The 19,193-nt window shown below is 35.0% G+C and overlaps 2 protein-coding genes across 4 annotated transcripts in view; one reads left to right on the top strand and one right to left on the bottom strand.

The window, feature by feature from the left end:
- The window catches only part of LOC101738206 (condensin-2 complex subunit D3-L), a 30,641-nt gene extending 20,625 nt beyond the window's left edge, over positions 1 to 10,016 (bottom strand). Inside the window, exons 1-8 of one of the 2 annotated variants that reach the window (XM_004925469.5) lie at positions 9,233 to 10,016; positions 8,811 to 8,971; positions 7,929 to 8,048; positions 6,140 to 6,283; positions 5,697 to 5,781; positions 4,426 to 4,568; positions 2,746 to 2,940; positions 2,242 to 2,397 (exon numbers count right to left, since the gene is read on the bottom strand). In XM_004925469.5, coding sequence (XP_004925526.2) covers positions 2,242 to 2,397; positions 2,746 to 2,940; positions 4,426 to 4,568; positions 5,697 to 5,781; positions 6,140 to 6,283; positions 7,929 to 8,048; positions 8,811 to 8,971; positions 9,233 to 9,890 — 1,662 coding nt within the window. In that variant the 5' untranslated portion in view covers positions 9,891 to 10,016. Of the gene's footprint in view, positions 1 to 2,241; positions 2,398 to 2,745; positions 2,941 to 4,365; positions 4,569 to 5,696; positions 5,782 to 6,139; positions 6,284 to 7,928; positions 8,049 to 8,810; positions 8,972 to 9,232 lie in introns of those variants that run through there. The other variant, XM_062671516.1, reaches the window with a different exon arrangement.
- A 4,569-nt stretch (positions 10,017 to 14,585) lies between these two features.
- Positions 14,586 to 18,167, top strand: LOC101737990 (transmembrane protein 177). Of its 2 annotated transcripts, none has more exons than XM_062671524.1 (4): positions 14,586 to 14,736; positions 15,537 to 15,673; positions 16,522 to 16,613; positions 17,404 to 18,167. In XM_062671524.1, exons 1-4 carry the CDS (start codon positions 14,675 to 14,677, stop codon positions 17,974 to 17,976), a joined length of 864 nt encoding a protein of 287 aa, XP_062527508.1. In that variant the 5' UTR covers positions 14,586 to 14,674; the 3' UTR covers positions 17,977 to 18,167. The 2 variants fall into 2 exon arrangements, with proteins under 2 accessions (XP_062527508.1, XP_004925524.1); XM_004925467.5 differs by lacking the exon at positions 14,586 to 14,736 and adding an exon at positions 15,047 to 15,405.
- The last annotated feature ends 1,026 nt before the right edge of the window (positions 18,168 to 19,193 follow it).

Below are 19,193 nucleotides of genomic sequence, written 5' to 3'. Positions count from 1 at the left end.
CCTACAAGGGCAATAAAAAAAAAAAAAAAAAGAAAAATCTTAGTTTATGCGTATTTAATATTTCTTCGTGTATAAGTGTAATTTTGAGACCGTCCTGGCCCAAAGGTTAAGGCGTCCGGTGTATTCGTATCTTGCAATGCACCGGTGTTCTAATCCCGCCGGCGGGTATCAATTTTTCTAATGAAATACGTACTTATCAAATGTTTACGATTGACTTTCACTGTAAAGGAATAGCATCATGTAATAAAAATCAAACCCGCAAAATTAATTTGCGTAATTACTGGTGGTAGGACGTCTTGTGAGTCCGCACGGGTAGGTATCACCACCCCGCCTATTTTTGCCGTGAAGCAGTAATGCGTTTCGGTTTGAAGGGTGGGACAACCGTTGTAACTATACTGAGACCTTAGAACTAATATCTCAAGGTGGGAGGCGGCATTTGCGTTGTAGATGTCTATGGGCTCCGGTAACCACTTAAGATTAGGTGGGCCGGGAGCTCGTCCACCCATCTATGCAATAACAAAGTAACGTGGGTTTATTAACTGTATAGTATCTGTGAAAGTGCAAAAATTTAAAAAAATTTAACAAAACCGCTGGACGTAGCTTCTCGAAGTCTTCGAAAAGGTCCACTGAAAAAAATCTCAGTATATAATCAGCATTTTGCAGAGATTATATTTTATCCCATATTATCTGATCTCATTTCATTTCATTCCATGCCAATTGATTAATGCTTCAAATTAATCAAATCCATTTCACTCCATATTATCATTTTTCATAAAAAAAGATTAGGCTTTATGGCATGATACTTTTGCCTCTCTAGTTGGAAAAATAGAACTACTAAAGAAATACTCGATCGAAACGTTAAAACCCACTAATTTGTAACACGCACTCGCACAAATGTCATTCGTGGTACTCATTTCGATAAAATTACTCGGTTACGAGATCACAACGTTAATATGAACTCGCACTCACAAAATAACACCGGGTACGTTTGCCGCTAGGGGCGCTGTTCCAATTGCATACAAATTTGAGCAAACTGGCTCGCTATCGAGAGCGTTACAAAACTCGCACTAAGCACACTGTATTCACAGATTTCGTCAAGACCACAATATAAACAAATAATATTAAAAATAAACAATATTAGCCTATTCTCAATTTGACCACAGACTAAGCAGTAACAAAAGTTGGACAAAAAATTGTGGAGGGTAGAGGCAAGGAGAACCGTCTCATATGGGAGGGAGCTTGAAAAAGTGCTCCACTTTCAGCACTAAATAACAGTTCAAAAATCATCCAGAATGGCGTTAGCATAGGCACAGGGTATGATATGAATTGAGCAGTTGTTAACTGATTGAAGTATGCTGAGTTAGAAAATTTAATATATTTAATGACTAGAGTACCTAGTTAGTGACAGTGTAATATACAAGATCTGACATGTTTACGTAGACCAAACTAATTTCCTCAATATAACCTAAAATTATTGCTGTGGTAAAACGTGGAGACATCGATTGCATTTTCTTATCAGCTTGAAATAAAATACTTTTTGTGATTTTGTAGTGCTTACAGTTCTTTTGTCCTTTTTTATTTCTCTATCTTATACTAGTAACTTTCAGCGCCTTTTTTAAAATTTACTCGGTTGCTGCTGTAGCGCCACCCTTATTTAGCAGATTTTAACGGACACTTTTTACACACAGAGACGGTTCTTCTTACCTCTACCCTCCATATAATAAACCAAGAGTATATATATATATGTGTGTATGTGTGTGTGTCAAATACATAGTAGTGTGTGTAATGTTTTTTTATTGATTTCATGTATTATGAATGTATAATTTATAAACAAAATTAGCATTCTGCACTCCTTCTCTACATCCTCTATAAGTGTGAGAAATTCATACTCCTCCGTCCGCGCAATTTTTGTAAAAAGAGGTACAAAGTTTCTGCTTCACGTGTTAATATAGCAATATGAATGTGAAGGTGTGGTTATATTACTGGTGGTAGGACCTCTTGTGAGTCCGCGCGGGTAGGTACCACCACCCTGCCTATTTCTGCCGTGAAGCAGTAATGCGTTTCGGTTTGAAGGGTGGGGTAGCCGTTGTAACTATGATTGAGACCTTAGAACTTATATCTCAAGGTGGGTGTCACATTTACGTTGTAGATCTCTATCAGTAACCACTTAACATCAGGTGGGCTGTGAGCTAGTCCACCCATCTCAGCAAAAAAAAAAAAGATGAGGTTTAGTAGACGGACCGCGAGATCTGCGTCGACGGGCGCGGTGTGGTGCGCGGCCAGCACGCGCTGCAGCAGCGACAGCGCGGCACGGCGCACGGCGGCCCGCTCGTCGCACACGCCGCGCGCCGCTGCCGCCACCAGCCGGCACGCCACGCCGCGCGCGCCCTGCACCTCCTGCGCCACCGACGACTCGTTAATTTCAATGGTACAAGGTAATAAAAGAGAGAGAGAAAGAGAGGGAGGGAGTGAGAGGGTGTGTGAGAGAGAGAGATTCTTTATTGTAAAACAAAACCGTGGCGCTGTGCGACACATGCCTTCTTACAGATACGGATACCACACTCGCCGCATATGGCGGGCGATAGTGACCGTGTCCTAAGCATATCTTTAACCAAGATGACATGAAATTTAATTTTCACCAAATCTCTTTGTTACTTCTATTTGTTTTATACACGAATATACTTATGTTCAAGAGAAATTCTTATTGAAGGAATATGCATAAAGTTAATCGCAAAACATAATTACCTTGACGGCGTCTCTCACATGTTGTCTTTCGTGGGTAACGCACTCAGTAATTATACTAAAAGCTCGGGCGCGCAGCGTGCTCGACACGTCATTCAACCGTTCGTATATCGCTCGCAGGAGTTCGGAGTGACGCACGGTGTGCGAACGCTGCCGGAGTAGACCTGCCATGTCTTCTTCTATCACTTCTTGATCTGGCTGTGAAATAAACAGTTGGAGGAATTGTAAGGATATTACATTACTGGATTACTAGTGGTAGGACATCATGTAAGTACGCACGGGTAGGCACGGTTTAGGGCAATCCTAACCATAAAATTTTATATGATTGTTTTTAAATGTCGGAACACACTAATAAATAAAATTCTGGTCGTACGTGCACGTATTGTACATTAAAAAATAAAAAAATATTTGCTCTGATTCTAGTTTTTATTGAAGCTAGCACCAAAATACAGTCCATGTTCTACACATTGGTCCTTCGAGCCGCATGTGAACCAGCGACCTATGGATCTACAGTCCACAGCCACTACACTGCCTATTTCTGCCGTGAAGCAGTAATGCGTTTCAGTTTGAAGGGTGTGTTCGTCGCAGAATACCCTAACATAAAAACAATAAATAAAGTTACATGACGATCTATATTTTAATAATCCCGTGTTAATCTAATGATTAACATGACCTAATTATATTTGCAATACTAATATTATAACCATAAAAGTATTTGAAAATGTATTGCGCCAACAAACTTCTCTGTTAAATTATGGTCAGTTTTCTTTTGGCGCGTTTGGCAAAATATATCAGTGTATTTTTAGCGTGTGATTCGTCAGTTATATATTGCAGTTTATATTTTTTTATTGTAAAGATTGTGTAGCAATAATAGGTACTTACAATTATTTATCAATAAATAAACACATTCTGTTAATGTGGGCTTCGTAAATAATTCTCGTACGCATCATTTCTTTACTAATTGCTATTGATTCTATAGCTTTATATAATTTTTATACAATTCCTTTTTTTTTAATATCAAAAACAAAAAAAACAATAATGTAATAACATGTAGTAACATAAAATTGATCTTAATATTTGAGGTGTCAACGATAATGGTAGTTAGTAGCTACCTTCGATTATTAGAACGATCGCTACCTTTTTTAGATGCGGCGCCGGTGTCATAAGTGTAAGATTGGAGTAGAAAGTTTTATGTTTACGATCCATGAAAATGAAAGGCAGTATTATTATTGAAGTTATACTTCTTTAGGCGCGTTATGAAAAATTGATGAGAGTAAAATTTTACGATGCGCGCGCACCGTGACACAAAATTAACAGAATAAAGTTGCCCACTAAATCGCTCATTACAATACGACCGACGTAACTTGGCGAGTCTGAATATAGCCGCAGGTGAACTTTCCCAACCGTACCGAGAATTACCGAATTTACGACGTCAAAAAAAGGGATGTCCAATGAGGATGTTGTTTAATCCTTTTTTTTTTCAAATTGATTAAATTTTATATTATAATTTAAATTTAATTTAGTTTATATACTTTAATTTATTTTATAATTTAAATTTAAAAAAAGAAATAAATTTAATAAAAAAAAGTATAACTTCTTACGCGCGTACATAAGTAGACGCACCCTTTTTAATTATTGAATTCGATACTTTCGATAAACTTTTTAGTAACAAATACAGCATACAATCTCCACGAATGTGTCTTGGCTACTCTCATCTTCAGTAGTAACAGTATCTTCTGGACGAGCTCCATTCTCATGAATTACTTGATTTTCATCATTATCTGCTACATTTTCTATGTTATCGTGCGCATTCTCGTTACCTTGACCTAAAATAATGATTAAATAAATAACAGCGACTTATGTCAACTACGCAAGAATTTCATCTGTTCCAACGGGTGCGAAACAAAAAGGTGTTTTTATTTACTTTTAAAATGATTTAGGTGTATCAGTATTTTCAGTACTATAAAACATAGCAAATTATGTAGAGATAAAAAGGTCTAAACATTAAATGTTTTAGCTTGTATTTCAAAGTCAAACTTTGCCACTAATTTTTAACAAAGATACATACTAATATGTAATTAATTTTTACTAGAGGTCCCGCAGTAGTCGAATTTCGACTATAATTACTTGGAATTTTAAGTTTATACACTATTAAGATTGTATTTTATACTTCTATAATCACAAATTTCGCCAAGACTACACTATAAAAAATATTAACAAAGACAAACAATATTTAATCTATTCTCAATTAGACAACAGACGTCAAGAACAAAAGTTTGACAATAAATACTAATAAATAGTATGCATGCGTGTGTGCGTCAAATACATGGTATGTAGGTGTGTAATGTTTTCTTTATTGATTTAATGTATTTTTATGCATTATTTAAAAAAAATATTAGCATTGTGCACTTCTTCTCTGTATTCTCTATATGTGTGGAAAATTTCATACAAGGGATACAAAGTTTTTGCTTCACGTATTAATATATAGATTCAACTAACAAATAATAATGAATGCCACAATTAGTTGCTCGCCGAGCCAGTATCTACAAGCTACCCTTATTCACTTCAGGCACATGCTCGTGTAGAAAGTCAACTTGTTGTATCTTGTAGTAATCAAAGAATTTGGAACCGAAAAAGGAATAATCCAAAGCAGTTTTAAGAGTTGTTAATTAAATTAAAACGGTCATTAAATATCTCTTAATATCATTTTTACCTTTTATATTTGAGTAATCGTTATTTTACCGTATGATTTTGATTCGCCTGTCGTATATTGTGACCCCAAATGACGTCACATGTAAATAATTGCGGTCAACCGAGATTGGTAGTGCATGCCGAAATTTAAAAAAAATCGCTATTAAGCATATTTATAGTAAGTATAATAGTTGCCAGGGTGTGTTTATGTAATGCTGTTTGGTAAATAAATGAGTTAGTTCAGTATTCAATTGATAGTGTACCATTGGGCTGGTTGTTTTTTGGAGAGTCTTCATTTTCTAGTTTAGATTCTTCAAGATCACTGCTTAACAAATTTGACAAAATTTCCTGTAAAGTTTTACGCAATTAATAGTTTGAAGCCTTTAGTTGTATAGTAAAGAACTTAGAATATATATTTATTTAGATAACACAGGAGAAGAAATCAAAACTATTGTTGAAAGTTGAGAAACTCTACGGGATGTAACCCTCGTATAACCCTCGAATAAAATAGGCTTTACGATTGCAACAAATTTTACTTTCTTCCCTCAAAAATTAAAATTGTAGCGCGCGTGGTTTCTTAAAATGGCTCGAGAATTTGTACAAATATAATTTATCAGATATAAGTGAACTTAATAACGAAATATTAAACATACATATTATATCCTATGTTGATTTTTAACTTAATTAAAACTTTAACTAAACTTACCATGGCAATTTGTCTATGTGCCACTTTGGAGGTTGTAGAGAGTTTAAGGACCCATTTTACTGTTTTTCTGTGAGATTTTTTTGGAAGAAGACTCATCAACCCTACTATAAGTGAAACGCGGGAGTTTCGCACTTCTGCACGCTCCTGAATAACAAAGGCCAGAAAAACAAATTATTATAAAATTATTTAAATTCAAATCAAGTTCGAAATAAAAAAAAATTTCGGGGGTGAAAGGCTATTTGGTTTAAGCGACATTTTTGCAACTTTTCCAGGAAAACCATTTAAAATTTGGAAAAAATATCACTTCAAAAAACTTTGACTATTTGAATGAGGTAAACGTACCTAATTGAAGTTCAATTAAGAACATCAAATTTTTTATGCTAATACCAAATAAATCGGAGTTTTAATTACATAGATAAATGTCGCGTGTCAAGCGAAATGTCGCTTAAGCCAAATAGCCTTTGACCACTCGATTTGCACTGTTGAACATTTTGAACCTAAAAGGTACCTAGAACTATTGTCAATTATTGTCAAAGGTCAATTATTATTGTTGTGTAGGTTTACATAAAAAATAATACAAGGTAAAAATACTTGGTATGCTTTGCTTAACAGAAAGAAACGAAGGGATTTTGAACCCCATCGCAACTGGCGAAAAAAAGTGGATTATTTTGGATAATTATAAGTGGTCATCATTTTAGTTTGACCCGAGCTCAACCCCTAGGCAATGCCCCAAATGAAAACTTACCCCTAAAAGTCATGGACACTGGTTGGTGATCTAGTGATGGTATAATTCATCATAGCTTCTTACCAGAAGGCACTAGTATTACTGCAGATGTGTACTGTGAGGAATTGGACCCAATGACAGAGATGCTTTACGAATCTCACACCAGCCTTAGTTAATCGCTAGTCCCCACTACTACACGACACTGCATGACAATGCTCGACCTCAAGCGGCACAACAGAATGTCTCTAATCTACAAGAGCTAGGGCTGAAAGTTTTTTGTCCTCCACACCTTGTGTTGAGCACTTCTATTTTTTTTCTAGGATAACTTGTTAGCAGGAAAAATTAAATAACCGAGAGGCAGTCAACAAACTCTGCAAAGGCATGCATTTGTTGGATCCTTGACTTCTCTAAGAAGGGCATTGAAAAATTACCACCACACAAGGATGTATCGATACCATGGATGCATATTACGATTGATAAAGAAAATGAAGTCATCGTGGCCTAAAGGATAGGACGTCCATTGCATTCGTTGTTGCGATGCACCGGTGTTCGAATCCCGCAGGTGGTTACCAATTTTTCTAATGAAATACGTACTTAACAAATGTTCACGATTGACTTCCACGGTGAAGGAATAACATCGTGTAATAAAAGTCAAACCCGCAAAATTATATTTTGCGTAATCACTGGTGGTAGGACCTCTTGTGAGTCCGCACGGGTAGGTACCACCGCCCTGCCTATTTCTGCCGTGAAGTAGTAATGCGTTTCGGTTTGAAGGGTACGGTAGCCGTTGTAACTATACTGAGACCTTAGAACTTATATCTCAAGGTGGGTGGCGCATTTACGTTGTAGATGTCTATGGGCTCCAGTAACCACTTAACACCAGGTGGGCTGTGAGCTCGTCCGCACATCTAGGCAATAAAAAAAATAAAAATAAAAATGTAAATAAAAGCGCTATACTTCTGTATATTAAATAGTAATTTCATATATAGTTAAAGACTTCACTTTATTTTTAAAGTTTTCAATTGTGTTATTTATGCAAAAACTAAGAATAATTAAAATACAAACCAAGCCTTCTAATGTATAGCAGAGATGTTGTAAAAGTACACTGTATCCAGGTAGAGCTGCTTTTCCATATTTACTTAATAATAGCCCTGAATATGTTACATAAGATGCTCTGACAATATTCTGAAAAGAGAGGTAAGGTAATTTGAAAAGTGGTAAAATATTTTTTGGAATTCTGTAACATATTTGTTGCTGAACTACAAATCTTGTACGAAACTCATAAAAGGTTGAGAATCAATGTATTAAAGTAGGATGTAAATGGCTAAATATAGTCTTTCAACAGATTCTAGTTTCACTAAATTACATTTGTAACAAAATAACTAACATGTCACTTTAAAAGTACTATTAGTTAATAATTTAGGAATAATTGTTATGGGGATCTGAAAGGAATCCTTTTTTTTTGTAAATATTTTGCATAGTGTAGGGCCAAAAATAGCACCATCCTATCTCTTTCTGTTGGTTTCATAAAAGGAGAGGGACTAACAGATGAACCACAATATAGGTTTATTATACTGGCTTTCATACCATTTGCCTGCCAACATTTTCTGCTAAAGATATTACAAACCCCATGGGAAAGTTCCACCATCCTAAGTGTATATTGTTTGTGATTACATATATGTTTCTGGGTAAAATAAATCTGTTAGTTAATGCAATTTAAATATTTAACTACATCTCAAACTGGATGGCAATGTTCACTTTGCAGTCTCTTATTACCACAGAAACTAGGAAGCCTATTTAAATTTACAAAATGGTTTGTCATATATTTTCAGTGATTAACAGTGATTTACATTAGAAATCAGTCAGTAATATAATAATGCAGTATATTAAGAATTATGATCAGAAAATAGATTTCTATTAGTCTTTTTTACAATCTTTGGTACTTACATTTACACTACGATAATCTGTAGAGGCAGAAATAAATTTTGGAAGTAAACATTTGAACAGCAACCGGATGGCTGCTGGGTTTGGTTCTCTATTGACATCACATAGCAGAATATCTATCATTTCATAAATAACACTGGAAACTTTACCAAGTTCAATTTTATCTGAAAATGTAAACATGAAATTATAGACAGGAAACTGTAGCAATAGCTTTTACTTTAATTCCTTTAACTTTTTTAAGGTAGGTAGGAGGGTTCAGGGTCCAAATAGCAGTCACTGTAATCCACAAGAATCACAATTTGGATGTTAAGATTCACTTTAAAACCAGAGATTAAGTTATCTATTGATTATTATGATGGCTATTGATTATACTCATAGAAACTATTTTTTTGCAATCTATGGATTATTCAAAATTAAGAACTTACCCACATTTAATTTATTTACTATAGCACATCCAATAATGTCAATCATGTTGCTGAGAATATCTTCAAAGTTCATATCACTTGGATTTAGTTGTAATTGCTCTATCACAATTTTCAGGACCATGACAAATTGTTTTAAGCCATCAATTACTGAGTTAACTTCTCTTGTCAACTCTTTCGCATTTAAAAAATTATATTCGTTGTCACACATAGCTTTTGGGAATCCAAGACATGCTAATGACAACACAAAAATTTGTGAATGGTATATGTGATAGGCTTTGTAGCCAGGTATTGATAATAATTTGTAGTAAAGTAAAGATGCCATTAAGGCATTGTTTCGCTTCTCTTTATTTGCAACATTTTTTATACCTAAATCAATATAGTATCCTATGAGGGCCAACAGCTTTTTATAAGGTACCTGATGAGACAGAGCTGCCCAAGATTTCTCTTCATGTGATAAAAATTCTAAATTTAACCAAGCATCACAACTTTTCATTATGTTTGTTAGAATTACGGATAGGCTGTTGTTGTCTAGGGTAATTTCATATTCCGGAGGTAATTCTCCAAAGTCTAAAAACTCAGAAGAATAAACCGCTTGCACCCAACCTTCATCTAAATGTTGTAAGAAGAGGTTGCTTAATTCGCTTAGTATTAAATCCATGTTTTATTTAATGACTGAATTATATTTGTAGTCCACGAATATTTTATGTTATTTTATTTGTGTCTACTTCACCCAGAACAATATTTTGTAAATATATTTTTTTTTTTGTTTTTTAATGTGGCTCGCACGGTTTGAGCATTTGCCACTATTACTCATAGACCAGGGTTCACCAGGTCAGTGAATTTAGCTCCCTTTTTTATTTTCGATTTTTTTATTTTTAATTATTTGTTTGTTGTTTGTTCGTTAATGTTCGAATATAAAAAAATGTTTGTTTGTCTTTTATTTATTTAAAGTTAATTAAACAAATGATCACATTAAGTTGGCTCCCTTTACTAGATATTTTTATTTTTATAGCTCAGATTAATTAATTTTGATCAATTATCGTTTGTTCGATGACTATTGGTGATTCTTCGATCATAAAAACAATTAAATTCCCAATTATTAATTATTTTATATCTAATAAACCACCTCACGCCTACTTTGCGCATGCGCCGGTTTTGTCGGTCAGCTGCCAATGGCCGTATTTACTGGTGTTTTGATAACAAGTGCGTTTATACTGTCTAATTATTAAATTAATTAATAAAGAATCTATATTACTTGAATAGCAATGTGAAAATAATAAAGATACGTCACACAATTATAAATTCAAATATTTTGTAGTTTATATAAAAAAAAAATAGCTTAAAATTTTAAAAATTAAAGATCGTAACTTAATATTGCGTATCTAATCTAAAAATAAACGGACGTAGTCGTCATTTGTTAAAGTTGTCAGCACTACCAGTTTAATAAATATAATATGTATCATAATAACTGACGATCAAGTAAAGGTGAATTCTCGGAAAAAAAATATTTTTAAAACTGTAACTCAGCACACTTTTAAATACTTTGTTATTTTTTATTTGTTATTTTAGTTATAAAATAACAAATTGTTATTTTAGTTATAAAATAACAAATTGTTATTTTAGTTATAAAATAACTAAAATAAAAATAATTTATAACTAAAATAACAAATTTGTCAAATATTTCCACGATTAAATCAAGTTTTACTATACTAGGTTAAATGATAACTCCACTTCATCGATAATTTTAATTTTTTTGCAATAATAATTATAGATAATTGTTGCTTCCATTGTTGTAAGAAAATTTACCAACTAAGTTAAGTGTAAAAGGTAATATAAATAAAATTTTTATCTAATTTTTTTATTATTTTTTTTGTTTTTTTTTTTCTCTTAGAGGCAGCTTTCGAGTTACTTATTATGCCACCTGTAGCAGCTGTGCCGGTCGATTTAGCTGTGAAAGTATTAAAAAAATACATAGCTCATTTCGCCAATGATGAATTTCTACAATGGAAGTCAGAAATCTGGAAAAAAATTGCAAGCGATCCTGAGCTGGAGGGTAAATGGTCTATTGGTAGCGTAAGAACCAATGTTAGAGAAGATAGAAGACGAATTTTGAGAGAAGCCAGAAGACAGTGTGGTATCACTGTAAATATCATATCTAATAAAAAATCAAACGTAAATGAAAATTGTGACATCTCCGACAAGTCAGATGAAGATTGTGACGAGGATGATTTGAATGAAGAATCAGATTCTGAGAACGATGATATTCATAAGCATAAACGTTTTACATTAGAAGTTTCTGAATTAATTGTGATTTTTTAACGAGTAAAAAATTTTTATGTTCTTGTGATTTTATTTTTATACTTTTAAAAAAAAATACCAATGATAAATAGTAATAATGTTAAGCAATTCTAGTTAACATTGAAATATAGTATTTTTAGATTAGATATGCAATATTAAATTTCGATCTTTAATAATAAAAAAATTAAGCTAATATTTTTTTTAAATATTATTTTATAAACTTCACACTATTTGAATTTATAATTGTGTGACTTATCTTTATTATTTTCACATTGCTATTCAAGTAATATAGATTAATTATTAATTAATTTAATAATTAGACAGTATAAATGCACTTGTTAACAAAACGCTAGTAAATACGGCCATCGCCAGCTGACTGACAAAACCGGCGCCGGCGGCGGCGCATGCGCAATGTAGGCGTGAGGACCGCGAGGTGGGTTTGCTTATTATAATTTTTTTTTTTTTTTATTGCTTAGATGAGTGGACGAGCTCACAGCCCACCTGGTGTTAAGTGGTTACTGGAGCCCATGCACATCTACAACGTAAATGCGCCACCCACCTTGAGATATAAGTTGTAAGTTCTCAAGTATAGTTACAACGGCTGCCCCACCCTTCAAACCGAAACGCATTACTGCTTCACGGCAGAAATAGGCAGGGTGGTGGTACCTACCCGTGCGGACTCACAAGAGGTCCTACCAACAGTAATTACGCAAATTATAATTTTGCGGGTTTCATTTTTATTACACGATGTTATTCCTTCACTGTGGAAGTCAATCGTGAACAATTGTTGAGTACGTATTTCATTAGAAAAATTGGTACCCGCCTGAGATTCGAACATCGGTGCATCGCCTCAACACTTATGCACCAGACGTCTTATCCATTAGGCCACGACGACTATAAAATAGATATAAAATAATTAATAATTGGGAATTTAATTGTTTTTATGATTGAACAATCACCAATAGTCATCGAACAAACGATAATTGATCAAAATTAATTAATCTGAGCGATATAAATAAAGATATCTAGTAAAGGAGGCCAACTTAATGTGATCATTTGTTTAATTAATTATAAATAAATAAAAGACGTAACATTTTTTACATTCGAACATTAACGAACAAACGACGAACAAATAATTAAAAATAAAGAAATTCGAAAATAAAAAAGTGGGCTAAATTCACTGGGCCCTTCAGTGCTATTACTCAAATATTAAGTGTATAATCTATGACTACTACTAAACTACTGTCGAAAAGGTGGGGATGCCAGTTTTATATAAAGTTTGGATAGGTTATTTATTAATTAGGTTTGATATACAAACTGTATAACATGGGAGTGCCAGACAGACTCGTGCTCATCATACGAGACTACTTGTCGAACCGTTCGTTCCGATATCGAGTCGAGGGAACGCGATCCCGCCCCCGTCACGTCACAGCCGGAGTCCCGCAAGGCTCCGCCCTCTCCCCGTTACTATTCAGTTTGTATAACAATGATATACCCCGGTCTCCGGAGACCCATCTGGCGCTCTTCGCCGATGACACCGCCATCTACTACTCGTGTAGGAAGAAGGCGTTGCTTCATCGGCGACTTCAGACCGCAGCTACCACGATGGAAGTGGCGCATCGACATCAATCTCACGAAAAGCACAGCGGTGCTCTTCAAAAGGGGTCGCTCTCCGAACACCACGTTGAGCATCCCTCTCCCGACTAGGCGCGTCGACACCTCCGCCTCCGCCATCACGATGTTCGACCAGCCCATACCGTGGGCCCTGAAGGTCAAATATTTAGGCGTCACCCTCGACAGAAGGATGACATTCCACCCCCATATTAAGACGGTACGCGATCGTGCCGCCTTCATTCTAGGACGTCTCTACCCGATTATATGCAGGCGAAGTAAAATGTCCCTTAGAAATAAGGTGACACTCTATAAAACTTGCATACGCCCCGTCATGACCTATGCAAGTGTAGTGTTCGCTCACGCGGCCCGCACTCACCTAAAATCATTTCAAATTATCCAATCCCGTTTTTGCAGGATAGCCGTTGGAGCCCCGTGGTTCGTCAGGAACGTCGACCTCCATAACGACCTGGACTTAGAGTCCACGAGTAAGTATATGCAGTCGGCGTCGATGCGCCACTTCGATAAAGCGGCACGACACGAGAACCCTCTCATCGTGGCCGCCGGTAACTACATTCCCGATCCTGCGGACAGAATGGAAAGCAGTCGACGTCGCCCAAAACACGTCATCTCGGATCCTCCCGATCCACTAACGGTGCTTCTAGGTACTTCAAGCACCGGTCACCGTTCTCGTCGAACCCGTCGCTTGCGACGAAGGTCTCGACGAGTAAATTAACTCTCAGACACAGCCCACTGAGTTTCTCGCCGGATCTTGTCAGTGGATCGCATTTCCGATCCGGTCGTAGATTCTGCGAAGCACGACTCTTGCTAGGGTTCGTGTTAGCATCATCGTCAGGTTTGAGCCCCGTGAGCTCACCTACTAGTTACGGTTACGCTGGAATAGCCTCTCTAGGCTACCAGCTTAGTTAGGAAAAAAAAATATTAATTAGGATTATAAAGGGTAGGTAAATATTAAGTGTACCTGTAATCTATGGTAGGTAATAATTTAAGATAATGCTGACTTTTTGGCGGGAGCGCGAGGGGTGAAGCTGTGTGATTTGTTTTATTTTGTCTATTTAATGTTTCTTCAGGTTTAAATGTGTAATAACGGTGGATTATTAACTATTTAATATCTGTGAAAGTGCACAAATGTGGGAAAATGAAACAAAGCCGCTGAACGTAACTTCTCGGGATGCTCCAAAATGTCCACTCAAAAAATTTTTGTAAATGGGCACCATTTTACTGAGATTATATTTCATTTCATCTCATTGCATTTTATTTCATCCCAGTTGATTAATGTCTCAAATTAATCATCTTCATTTCATTTCACTCCATATTATCATTTCTCATAAAAATAAGAATATAAATTAAAATAAGACATGACTTAAAAGTCTTAGTTATCAGGTCATAAAATTCTTTAAAAAATAAGATAACGCTTTACTTTTTGGCGGGAACGCGAGGAGTGAAGTTGTGTGATTTCTTTTATTTATCTATCTATCTCTTAGGTTTATGGCGTCCTTTTAGATTTCGCCAATGTCAAATGTATTTAATACTCTGCTTCCTATAGCGGGCTTCGTGAACGAGCAAGGTCACAGGTTTATTTTGTCTATTTAGTGTTTCTTCAGGTTTAAATGTGTAATAACGGTGGTTTATTAACTTTTTAGTATCTGTGAAAGTGCACAAATGTGGGAAAATGAAACAAAGTCACTGGACGTAACTTCTCGATATCCTACAAAAAGTCCACTGAAAAAGTCTCAGTAAATGAGTACCATTTTACTGAGATTATATTTCATCCCATATCATTTCATCTCATTTCATTTCCTGCCATGTTTCATATTAATCAACTTCATTTTATTTCACAAAATCATTGTTCATATAAAAAATATATAAAAGATTTGGCTGTATGGTACGATACTTTTACTTTTCCAATTGGAAAAATAAAGCAACTACTACTACTACTTACCAAAACATAACCTATAAGAGTTTGGAGATACATGAAAGTAGTACCTCTTTATGTATTTACTTCGCTAATGTGCAATTGCAATTAGGAGTACAGTGGTCCTTTTATATGCATTTATTGTTCTCGATAAGTATCTGCATATTACCATGACTATGAAAAGGCCCATAAATTGGTTTCTAACTGAAACTGGTCGTAAATTCACTTTTGCTGTAATAAGTGGGACCGGGATTGCATTAACAGCTGCAAGATTTACACCAAATACTATATTTTTACATAAATATAAAGATTTTGTTCAATATTACAGGTATCTAATAGTAACTTCGACCATTAAAAATTAACAATAATATATTAATCTAGTTCATTTTCATACATTACCAAAATTTAATTGTTTAATAAAAAAACATTTAATTTATAAATGATTTTGATTTCTTGCAGTAATGGAAAACCAGTAGAATTGTCCAATGAATTAGAACAATGCTATGAGAAATGCTTGGACATCTTGAAGATGTCAGATATTCACCGCAAAGTAATATCTCCCTTTAGTGCATATGGCTATGATTTATTTCATGCTGGTGAGGAATTTTATTATTAAGTGATATAATGTTTTTATATGGGTTAGTAAGAATGTTACAAATCCAAATTAGTTGTTACAATTGTCTATTTGGTAATATAGTAATAATATATAATTAATTAGTTTAAATGTTTACTGGTGGTGGAGAGTAATGTGAGCCCTCACATGTAAATATCACTGTCTTGCCTATTTTACCACAAAAGCTAGCATTCCAGTTTAGAGTGGAATGCTGTCAATAATTTATTTGAGAAATAAACAGACTATCCTATAAAAATATAAAAAGTTAAACTTAAATACAACTTAAACCAAACAAGTTTCCATCACGAATGAAACTCACAAAGAAATACTGAACTATGGATAATCGTATAAAAATAGCAATATAATTAACATATTAATGTTTCTAATGTCATAAAGTATAAAATTAAAAATTACAAATACAAGCTGAGCTACCTTGACAGAAACTGTACTATTGATTCACTTGATCTCTGATAGGCTGGTGTTCTTCTTTTATACCTTAAGCATAGGTGGGCTAAAGCCTTGGAGAGCAAGGGAGAGACTCTCATTGTAAGCCTTGATATTGTAAAGGCCTTTGATAGAAGTGCTCTATGCCAGAGTCGATCAAAGTTACCGTCTTATGGAATATCTGAGGGAATTTGTATGAGGATCGATATTTTTGAATGGTTGGAGCATTTACGTTGTAAATGTCTATGTGCTCCAGTAACGACTAAACACCAGGTGGGTCGTGAGCTAGTCCATCCATCTAAGCAATAAAAAGATAGGTGGACAAGCTTAGACCGAGTTTTTTTTTTGTTTTAGATCATTTCTTGTTATTCAATGAATCTGTTTCAGGAACTACTTGTTCAAGATTTGGTGTAGCTGTGGGAATTCCAATAAATTTTACATACAAATCTATTGAGGATCTTAAAAACTCACCCATACAAGTCAGTGCTGATATTATGAATTTATAGTTGTTTCTGACCTTCCAATGACTTGATTTGCACTGTTGGGTATCCAGTCTTGAAAAGTGAAACAAAAATAAAACTCATGCATGAATTTTGTAAGACAGCTTAGGGCCAGTTTTTCAATCCTTCCTTTTTGTTAGATTTTTGACAATCCATTGTTTTCTAACAGTGTTGTGTAATAATTGCTTGTGGAAAATGGTATGCAAGTTCACAACGTGCCACATATTTTGTTAAGAATATCCAATTGGCAATAATGTATCCTTATGAAACACGATCCTAATTTATATGAAATTTAACTTTAAATACAGAAAACTAATTCTGGTTATTTAATCTAAATTAATTCTAAGTAAATAAAAAAATTGGTGCTACTTAATCTAAATGAAATAGGTGAATTTATAATCTGGGGGCCCCACAATAATCAGAGGAAGTTAAAGGACTACTAGGAATTTTTGACTACTTAGCCATTACAATCCCCGGAAGTAAACATACTGAATTAATTTTTCATGCAAGTCTGTGGAATGTGTAAATGGAAGTATAAATATGTTAAATTTTTAGAATTTTAATCTAAATCAAATGTAGTATTTAATTATTGTCTTTAAAATGTGCTACATAACACGAACATCCTTAATAATTCTCATGATCAATAGACCAACATTAATACTACATGATGATTAAATAATGCAGTCCTTTTACAAGTGTTATGTAAGAGTAATGCAAACCTATGTTTGTTGCTGTCTAAAACTATGTGTAAGCTGTGTAATTTTTTCAGGTAAATCAAAAAGCAGTTGATTGGTCTTCTGAAGTAGGCAAGAAGTTGGCAGATGCATTGATTTTGCCAGAAAATGTGAAGAAATTTGCAATATGCAGAGAAATTTTAATGACACATAATTACAAAATGATTTATGAGTCTGTATATCCATTCGGTTGTGTCTTTTTTGCCTATAACTTGTGTAGTTTTTTGAATAGGAAGCTTAATTTATACGCTAGACCAGTCAGTCTCAGAAGTACTTTGTATACAATAGTAGGTTTGTTCAGTGCAGGAATGTATTTTCTACTGAAAGATATGACTGAAGTTTATTATGAAACAGAAGTTGATAAGAAGCTATGCGAACTTGGACCCGAATTTATTGAAAGCGGTTTAGTGTTTTATGACAAAATATTGAAAAGAAACCAGGCTCTTAGAGAATTAATGGGTAAAGAAGGTGAAAAAAAATATAGCAAATTAGGGAACGAAAATTTCGGAATAAGACAACCACGTTTGGCACTTATGCACAGAAAACACTATTTTCAAGACAAATTGGCAGAAATTAAAAAAGAAACTGAAGACATGCCGTTAAATTAGAATATTTGAGTGATAATAGTCTTAACAACAAGCTATTTACAAGGTTTTCATTAAGAGTGCCTAACTTAAAAAAAAAACTGTTTTAGTGATATTGCCCCAATTTTAATTTTAATTTAAAGGGTACATATTCGATAACATTATGTATGGAATATAATTTCAGCAAAATAAATGTCCGCTGCGACTCTGCTGTAGGTGGTGTATCCTTTTTTTCCCTACCTATGCTGATAGCCTTGAGAGGCTATTTCGGCTTCACCCTAACGTGTGTAGGTGAGCTCACGGGACTCAAACCGGAGTGCTGCTAACACTGACCTTAGCAAGAGCAGTGCTTCGCAGAATCTACCACCGGATCGGAAACGCGACCCCCTGAGAAGATCCGGCGAGAAACTAAGTGGGCTGTGTCTATGGGTTAAGGTGTATCCTAGTGGACCAGTTTTGAATGACACCTTCCGCTTAGGCTGCTTGTCCACCGGAGTGGAGCGAGGCAGCAGAGCGGAGAAACGGAGAAATATTAACCAATAAGATTGCAAAAAAATCATTTTGCAATCTTATGATTTTGATTTTGTGGACAGGCAGCCTTAAACGGGGCTCCATTTCACGATATGGTTGAGATTTCACGTAGACCCACAGAAAGTAGCAGAGCGATATTAAATCACACGATCTCGGTGGCCAATTGATCTCGCCATCACGCGAGATGACGAAGCCTTTAAATTTCTCATCCAATAAATTTTATGTTTTCCGTGCCGTACGCCCTCCTGTTGGAGCCATATTTTTGTGAGATCTATATCATCTGCCCCTGGCATTTCTGAAGTCCATGGGCGACGGTAATCACTCACCATCAGGTGGGCCGTATGCACGTCTGCCTACACGGCCAATGAATGCTCTTGCTGGACTTTTGGGGGGGAACGCGGAGAGTGTTATTTGTTTTATTTGTCTATTTAGTGTTTCTTCAGGTTTAAATGTGTAATAGCAGTGGCTTATTATCTGTTTAGTATCTGTGAATGTGCAAAAATGTGGGAAAATGAAACAAAGCTGCTGACGTAACTTCTCGGGATCCTCCAAAAAAGCCAATAAAAAAGTCTCAAAAGTAAATGATCACCATTTTTCTGAGATTATATTTCATCCTTGTCAAAGTTCGAGCGTCCCTGATAAAAAAACTTGTAGGTAACTATTAGAGCTGTCAAATTAATGATTGTTTTGTAACAAAAGGCATTTTATTA

This window comes from Bombyx mori, chromosome 12 (assembly GCF_030269925.1).
Source record: "Bombyx mori chromosome 12, ASM3026992v2".
Taxonomy (NCBI): domain Eukaryota; kingdom Metazoa; phylum Arthropoda; class Insecta; order Lepidoptera; family Bombycidae; genus Bombyx; species Bombyx mori.
The sequence above is the reverse complement of the archived record's forward strand: the minus strand, read 5'-3'. Positions and strand labels throughout refer to the sequence as shown.

What these genes read in the sequence shown, in the direction of transcription:
- LOC101737990 (XM_004925467.5), top strand. Translation starts at nt 15,248, where the DNA reads ATGACTATGAAAAGGCCCATAAATTGGTTTCTAACTGAAACTGGTCGT. An exon ending in CTATGATTTATTTCATGCTG is followed by an intron (nt 15,674 to 16,521) that starts GTGAGGAATTTT and finishes AATCTGTTTCAG; the next exon opens with GAACTACTTGTTCAAGATTT. An exon ending in TTAAAAACTCACCCATACAA is followed by an intron (nt 16,614 to 17,403) that starts GTCAGTGCTGAT and finishes TAATTTTTTCAG; the next exon opens with GTAAATCAAAAAGCAGTTGA.